Source organism: Sinocyclocheilus anshuiensis, unplaced genomic scaffold (assembly GCF_001515605.1).
Source record: "Sinocyclocheilus anshuiensis isolate Anshui unplaced genomic scaffold, SAMN03320099.WGS_v1.1 scaffold617, whole genome shotgun sequence".
Taxonomy (NCBI): domain Eukaryota; kingdom Metazoa; phylum Chordata; class Actinopteri; order Cypriniformes; family Cyprinidae; genus Sinocyclocheilus; species Sinocyclocheilus anshuiensis.
This window is the reverse complement of record NW_015539890.1, coordinates 738,203-747,000: the sequence shown is the minus strand read 5'-3', so window position 1 is coordinate 747,000 and position 8,798 is coordinate 738,203. Positions and strand designations below refer to the sequence as shown.

General features: G+C 36.6%; 2 protein-coding genes across 3 annotated transcripts in view; both read left to right on the top strand.

Moving 5' to 3' along the window:
* rsph3 (radial spoke head 3) overlaps positions 1 to 248 on the top strand; it is a 6,224-nt gene extending 5,976 nt beyond the window's left edge. For both annotated transcript variants that reach the window (XM_016482465.1, XM_016482466.1), the window contains exon 9: positions 190 to 248. The gene's annotated coding sequence lies outside the window, so the exon portion shown is untranslated. The remainder of the gene's footprint in view (positions 1 to 189) is intronic.
* Positions 249 to 3,255: 3,007 nt separating this feature from the next.
* LOC107685759 (ezrin-like) overlaps positions 3,256 to 8,798 on the top strand; it is a 28,621-nt gene continuing 23,078 nt past the window's right edge. The window contains exons 1-2 of the mRNA XM_016482464.1: positions 3,256 to 3,418; positions 5,370 to 5,448. Of these exons, the coding sequence (XP_016337950.1) occupies positions 5,437 to 5,448 (12 nt within the window). The 5' untranslated portion in view covers positions 3,256 to 3,418; positions 5,370 to 5,436. The remainder of the gene's footprint in view (positions 3,419 to 5,369; positions 5,449 to 8,798) is intronic.

Below are 8,798 nucleotides of genomic sequence, written 5' to 3'. Positions count from 1 at the left end.
GGCATATAGGACCTACAATAATGTACAGTATTTGAAAAATAATGTGGTTTTTTAACATTAAAGCGTCAACATATTCTGTTACACCAAATACACAAAATAATGATCTTTAAAATAGCATCATATGACCTCTTTAAGTTATATCAGTTTAATTAATAGTTGAGGTGAAGAGTTAACCTGTTTTCATTTCAGGTCATACCAGGAAACAAGTCAAATCTGGAAAAATATGACGGAGTTCATGCATTCTTCATAAAAATCTGAATACATTTCTTCTTATTATAAATGTAGTATTCATATATTATTTGAATAAAATTTCGAAAAATATGCACATTGTGTTTTGAACTGCACTTCAAGAACAACACTGTAGGAGGCGCTGCGGAGTCTGAAAATACTGACCTTCAAACTTGGCCACATTATTTTTTATTTTTTATTTTTTATTTTGTATGTTTCCCTTTATTCAGTTCCATCACACAAAAGCACAATACAAACAGGGAAACGTTGCACATCCCAAAGCATGCAAAACAGAACAACAGCAACAACAAAAAATGCAAAATTAATTAATATATAATAAAAATAACAGGATAAAAAAATTATAATAATAATACATACATTAGGGCAGTTACATAACTTTGAAAAGCTTTAACATGTCCTGTGATCACATATAGATTTTTTGTCTCCAGATACCATATCTTGGTGTCGTTCACCCATCCTGCAGCGGCGTATTGATAGGCATCTGTACTCTTGAAGGCCTTCAGGCTTTCTCCGGTGTATGGTGATGGATTATGTATAAGATATATATAAATGTCCGGAAAAGTAAGTTGGGGCAGACGCGTCGCAGATTTTAACGGACACAACACCGTTTGAGGCAATAAATAAGGATCGCAACCAATAACAGATGTTTTTTCCAAATATCGTTTCTTTTCAGTCTCATTTAGATGAGCTGTGTTTGCCATGTCGGACACAAATATGGCGGCGAGCAAAGCGGAAGTGACGTCTTTGGAACTCATGGATAAGATCTGTTTGACGGTTCCGCTTCTGTTTTCATTCACCTCGCCTTTATACGGCTCTATTTTAGTCCTGCTTCTCGATTGGTCAACTCCCACATTTGACCACGCCCACTAGGTGCATCGGAGTTTCACTTCCGTCGGTGACTCGGGGCAGCTCTGGCAACACAAATAGAAACAGGTGTGTTGATGTAAATACATCGTTAAGGAAAGACCTCTGAGTCACATCACAGTGTACTTACTTATTTCTGAAAATAATTGAATGACCTAATTACTATTGTAGATCGTTCAAACATATGAGGTTTCATTACAAAATAAACACGACAAAAGATGGATGTACTCAGAGACCTTGTATGGGCAAAAGCTCCATCTGACTGAACAATATAAGATTCAATAGAACTATTCTCTCTCTCTCTCTCTCTCTCTTAGATTTAGTGATAACCTTTAATAATTCAACAGTTTGCAATAGTCATCTGAATTAATGTTTTTCTCATGTTACGCATGAAATTAGCGAGCACAGGTAAGGTAATGACAGTAAAAGAATGCCTCATCCATTTCATATTGAGATTTTCCTGTAGTCTGTACAGTACTAATAATGGGTCTCTTTAGTGAATCACTGATCAAATTACCTGTTTATCATTCTTGAGGCTGAAGCACACACACATTTATTTAGTTATTTAAATGAGGATATAGACAACGTTTTACCTTTTTTGTCAGATTTTGCTAACTTTAATTTAGTCTCCAAAAAAAAGGGCATATGTAAGTAAATAAGGCCACACTCACATTTCTCTCTTGTCAGACAAGCAAGATCATTATTATTTTTTATAATATAATAACAATAAACTAATTGATCAAATAATATAAGACAATCCCCAAAAGGTGTGGAGGTGGCATGAGGGTCATATTCTCAGCAGAGAGCACTTGAGGAGCAGAATCATGTAGCCTAATGTTTTTTTTTTCTTTTACCCAGCTGTAAATGTGTGTGTGTGTGTGTGTGTGTGTGTACCTGTTTTTCTATTCTGGTGGGGACTTAAACCTGAATACACACAGACTCATGGGGACTCGTGTCACGGTGGGGACCTAAATTGAGGTCCCCACAGGTAAACAAGCTAATAAATCACACAGAATTAAGTTTTTGAAAATCTAAAAATGCACAAAGTTTTCTGTGAGGGGTAGGTTTAGGTGTAGGGCAATAGAAAATATGGTCTGTACAGCAGAAAAAGCATTACGCCTATGGAGAGTCCCCACAAGGATAGCAAACCAGACATGAGTGTGTGTGTGTGTGTGTGTGTGTGTTTAGCACAGGTACAGTAATGGCTGTAAAAGAATGCCTCATCATGCATACACACACACACACAGTAGTTTTTATTTTATTTTATTTTTTTGTGAGTTAGAAATAGAGCAGAATCATTTCATCTAATGTAGGCTAATAACATATTATTATTTATTTTTCTCAAATTCCTAAAACGTTTATATTCAGATTTTCACATTCAGATTTTTGAACTTGCTCTCAAATAGCACTATAAGAAAGTTCCTGGCAGAAGTGAAAACGTGTAGGCCTATATATGCTGAGTGATGTGTTGGTTCACTGGTTAAATGGATTAATGCCAAATGTGCTTCAAATGAGGAGTTGCTTTAAAGCATAGGCATATCAATATCAATTGATCAGTCAATGCTTTGTTATTAAATACCTTATATATATCTTCACAATATATTTCATTTCCTGAAAAATTACTATTGTAGAGGATGTGATGTCAATAATATCTCCAACAGTATTGCTCTGTCGCACTTTCACTTTACTGGCAGATAAATCCATCCTTTTATTTATTTCTTCATTCATTTTTGGCCTATTTTTATTATTATTATTATTATTTTATTTTTTAACAGGGTTGGGATTAAAGTTTGCATGGAAATAACTTCCTTCAATGCAGTGAAGAATTATTACAACCAATCAAAAGTGACGTAAAAGAGTAGGCTATGCAGGGAAATCATTTATTGGCAGTCTGACACAAATGTGAGACCTATAACCGACTACTAGTACACTATCGTTCTTGAACACTGCTACGCTGTTTTATTAAACGCTTTATAATATTTCTGAATTGTGCACGTCCGTTGAACCGGCACCTATTTTACTTAAATGCTGTACATTTTTCTGTCTTTGCATTCATTTTTCAAGTAAACTAATGTCATTCATCTTGCATGAAAGGCTTTGAAGCCACTTGCGCAGGGCGTAATTCTGATGAATTATTGTGGGCGTCGCGCCGCAGCGTGTCTGGAACACGAACTGGAGCCGCTGTCATTCAGATGAGCGCACAAAGGTGAGCCAGCCATATTCCCACCGCCGGACTCTGTGCTCATTTCCTCGGAGGGAGGGGAATTTTTGGCCGAACCTGGACTGGATTGACTCACCGGCTCTGGTAAGATTTGCTCCGATCGATTATCGACAGGGTCAAAGAGCACAACACAGTTAGTGCGTCTATCATTCACGCGTTTCTCTTTGTACCGACGCCGCCCATCTCAAAGAGAAATCTCTACCAACAGGTGTTGCTATGATTATCGCGGTGGGATAGCCTGTATCTTACCATACAGATGGGGGCTTTTTACAAAAAGTACAATCTTCCCATTTTTATAGGTATGACTAACGTTACCAGGTGGACAAAAAAAAAAAAGCTCTATGCAAATGTATGTTTAGATAGTGAGTGACTAGCTACGCATGGGAACTGAGAACGGTTTTCAGTTCCATTTAACAAAAATATCGAAATCGGCTCATTTCGTTCGGTTCCGGTTGCCTTCTTTTGCCGGAGCGAGTGAACCAACCTAGTTAAATACTCTTGACACCGTTTCACAACACCAATCTTCAGCGAAACACGGCATTGTAGTTCGAATCCCGAACGAATGACTCTTATGAACCAGTTGATTTAGTGAATCCAGAACACACCTACAGCCTGACAAATGTAGCGTAGGCCTAATCCGTCTCCCAAGTGAGGGATTCATATGAGTCGGTTCTTTTTTTTTTTAAGAATCAAAAACATACAGTCGGTTTTTTAGTGAATCAATACAGCGCGAGCCGTGAAATGAGTCCCGAATGAATGACTCTCATGAACCGGATATTTTTAGTGCATCAAAACACTTCACATGAATACTAACGTAATCTGAGTCACTTAATGAATTATTTGCTATGAATTTAGTCATGTCCGACTCAAATACACCAGAACTGTTGGTGTTATATTGTAGAATAGCCTATAGAGACTCATAAGATTGTAATAATTAGTTAGGACCTACTGACAGTTTGTTAACGTGAAGATGAAATATCCTAAATATTTTTACCGCATTCTTTTCTGTATTTTGATCAGTATTTGTATAATGAAAAGTCATTGTGTAAGCCTAACATTTAAAATGTAATGCAATTTATTTATTTTGTATTTGTTTTATCTGGTCTATTTACCCTGATAGCACGCATACATCTCGGAGACGTCTATTTGATGTCTGCATTTACATCTGCAAGACGTATTTTTTAGAGCGTTTGCTCATCTGCAATACGTCTATAGGACGTTTCCTTTTAGATGTCAAATAGACATCTATTAGATGTCTTTAAGATAGAATGTATGTAAAACTGACATCTTACAGATGTCTTTCAGATGTTTGTCCAAAGCAGATGCTTTCCAGATCAAGAGATCTTTAACAGACATCTTGCAGACGTCTTTCAGATGTTTGTCCAAAGCAAATGCTTTCCAGATCAAGAGATCTTTAACAGACATCTTGCAGACGTACATGTGGTATCTGGGTAATGTCAAATGTAAATAAAACATCATCATAGATAGGCTAGACAGAGGAGGGCAGCAAATGCGACAAAACAAATCTTCCTTTCTTTCTTTTTAATTGTTAGTGGGGGTGTTAAAGTTGTACCCTACCTTAGTCTGACACCAATTTGCTCTCATAAACTTGAATGCAAACATATTTAAACTACCATAAATGTCCAAAACTGTATGTTCTTCGGCGTTGGAGGCTACATATAGGCTACATAGCCACAATGAGTTTTATTAGCTAGTTTGATATTTTATGGGAATATCTCGCATGATTCAGTTACCGCTATATTTAATAAGCCTAACCGAATATTTGACTTCATTCCCTATCAAGGATCGGTCTTTGGGAAACAGAGACTGGAGCAAATATTTGTAGAATGGGGTGGGGACTCTAAATTGAAAGGCGGTGTTACCTCTTTTGGGTGAGGCTGTCACAACCCTGAGTTCCAGTTTTTAATCGTGATTCACATGGAGTGCGTCAGGTTTTATTCTCAGCGATCTTTAAACGACAGACAGACTGTTCTTGAGTCATTCTCACTAGCGCTGTTTTCTCTTTCTGCTTCAGAGGGAGGCTCCGTGGAAATAGGCTACACAATATTCTTTGACAGAAGAGAGCTACAACAGGATTCAAAATGCCTAAACCTGTAAGTATTTCCCGAGTTTTATCTTATCATTGTTAGTGTTTAGGCTCGGTATGAGTGTTTAGCATGTTTTCAACTTCTGAAATATTATGGAGGATTTCTGGTCTGATTAAAAAATAGTTTTTCAGTCATTCTTGAGACATGGGACAAAACAGGTCCAGCTTGAAATGTTAAAAACATCTTGAATGCTGTTAAAGATAAAGCTGAAATTACATTGCACAGTCCAAGGTAAAAAAGCACATTTTGTTAAAAAAGAGAAAAGTTGGGAGGTTGTATCAAAGCATAGCTCAGTAGCTTAGTACATATAAGATACATAAATGTAGTTTCATTTGTGTGAGTACAAGGTTTTATTTTTTCAAGTTTGCACCCTGTTTTGTCCCACTTCTCAAGAATGACTGTTTTGTATCGTGACTTTATGAAATGGAAAGAAAGTCTGGTTCTTATTTGCTCTATCTTCAAACCGTAGTTTCTAAATGTTGAAACTTACATTTTGTTAGCGAAATTATGTCGGTTGTCATTAAGTTACTTCTTAGAGGCACATTTGTTTGTTTTAAGGCAGAGTTTATAAGGTTTGGGTCTCGTTTATACCTGCTTTTGGCTTGTTTACCCTCAACAAAATTGTAGTATGTGTGACGTTTATGTAGTTAAAATGTATTTGTTTTAAACACAGTATTGAATGCTATCTGTGTTTGCTTATAAACGCTCTTAAAACAGCAAGTGCAGCATGTTGTCAGTTTGTTTAAGATGGTAACAGGGTTGTCAGGAAGAGTACAGAGGAATGACATTATGATGCTTTCCTGCTGAAATGCTGAATACAGAGGCTTGTTCTTGGTGCCATATGGTCCGTTTAGATGGATTTGAGTTCAAAAGAGTAATTCTTTCAAGATTTGCCAGTCATTTAGATGCTTTTAAATCAAGCAATAAAGTAAAAGTGATCAAATTAAATGATATAATTTTGTAAGTTACACATTTAGTTTTTCAGTTTCTACACTGAACCCCACTATGAAGATATTTTGCTGTCTTAATATTTCCCCTCCTGTTCCATAGCAAGTTTCAGATGTGTCTATAATCAGCACTTTCAGCAGCTGAGGGTGTTTCCTCTCAAATCTTTGTTATCGTTTGTTTTGCTGAATAATTGATGACTAGACAATACCTGTTACTCCCTTTGGTGATGTAGCACAAAAGCTCATTGTGCTGTAATCAATCCTCATGTGCTCTTGGTCTTTAGCTCAAACCAGCTCAATGAAAGACTTAACAGTACCATCCAAATAGGAACTTTAGGCAAAAGGCAGTTCTGAGCAAAGAGAAGTTCATGCAACTCAAGACATGCAACCCTTAACAGAAGTGTAATTAAGTTTCTGCCCCTACTTTTATAGTACACGTCATCATAGCACCATTTCAACTTGGGCTCCTTGTGCCTCTGCCTACTGTACATTTTTTGCAAAAATCCCCAAAATGCATACAATTTACATACAATTCACTGCAGTTGCCAGCTGAAATGAACACTAGTGGCATAAAACGCTAACACCTTTTAGTCCTTTTCACGCAAATTATGATTACGGGGTAGATTATTGATTAATAAAAACTAATTTTCTCTCAGTTGCTTTATGACCTCAGAACACTTTCGCCATAGTGCGTGATTTGTAAACTAAAGCATTTTGGCGTTTGCACCATACAACCAGCTCCATATGCATGGCTTTATGTAGTAAACTTGCTTGTTACCTCACCCGGTACAGCATTGCACTTGCAGTGTGCTCGGGTGCGAGTCCTGATAAAAAAAGCTCAAAAACTTGTAAAAGCAAGCTAAAGTGGCATGGTTGCTTACATTTATTTTGTTAACACTTTCGTTGTTCAAAAGTGTAAGTCGTACATTATTTGCGCAATAACTGTTTAGCGCCACTCACTAGACATTTCATTTCCAAACTGCCGTGATACATACAACCAAAGTTAAACATTGCCAGATTCACTTTTCAGTTTTCGGACAAGACGTGCTTTTATTGCCACTCGCTGGACATTTCACTTGGAAAAGTATATTCGAAATATCGCCAGAGGCATGCGTTTAGTTTTGTTTTCCAATTTGAATAATTAGATGGTTTTTTTGGCTGTTGTTTTGGCCCAGCTACTATATAATTCAGGAGACATTTAAAATAAAGGACTGGTTAGATTTAGCAAAGAATCTTCTTTTACAGAACTGTAAAAATCTTCAATTTAGATTTGGTCAGTAACTGACTGGGTATGTTGTCTGTAGATCAACAGTAAATGCATGTCTGTGATGTTATATTTTTCATAAGCAACCAGTTTTTAGTAGTCAGTCAGAATTGTAACCGCCTTGTAACATAGATTTTTTGGTTTGATGACGTCTGTTGCCCTATGACGCTAATCGGAACCTGAGCTTGGTGACTGTGCTCGATTTCGCCAGTATATTGCAGCCAAAAAAGTTTGTTGGTCAGCTAAAACTATTTTGAGAGCAATGCAGAGAAATGGTGAGACTCTATTAAAATGCAGGCTGATGCAGGAGGTGGACCACTGAGAGGATGTTTCTGAAAGAGACCCTTTGTTTTGCCGGGTAAATGGATACCCCTCCATCTCCCCCTCTTTGGCGAGTTGGATGCCAGTCTTTAAGCTGAACTCTTCACCACTAGATTTCAGATGTACAGTACTCAGCAGGCCTATGATTCCTTTTTATTGTCAGTGGAGGGTCTATATCAAGTTATTTATTAGTGTTGATGATTTGTAATTGTATATTTGTTTATTTATGAATTTCTGTGTGATTGTGTGTTTACTATCACAGCGCTGTTTTCAGGAAAGGTCCCAGCAGTCCTCTTTAAGCTTGGTACAGGAAGTTCTTTCCATATAACAATACTTGTGGTGTTGATTGATTATTCACAAGAACTGCTCAGTCATTCTCTATAAAGTTTTATGTTCAGTAGGGCTGGGTTAGCAAAAAAAGAAGTTATATTTGATAAATATATAGTGTACATTTATTCATTTAGCACATGCGTTAATCTAAAGCAAGAAAATAATAATACCAAAAAAGCCATTAATCAAAGTTAGAACAGAAGTAATGCTTCCATAGCATATGTCCAGAAGTACCAAAGCAGTGGATTTAGCTGGATTTTTGGGAAAGTGATCATCCCTTGTAGGATGTGGTATTATCATCTCCATATTTATGTGTGGTATTTGCTCTGAAATGGCTTAAGATGTTTTTTTTTTTCTTTTACACACAGAAACAGTCATTTCAACCAAACAGTTATCGTTATATAATATAATATAAGAACCAGTGATATTTTAGTATCATTGATGTACTATAGTTTTGGTTAATGTTTTGAATTAAATTGTATTTTTATATTTTA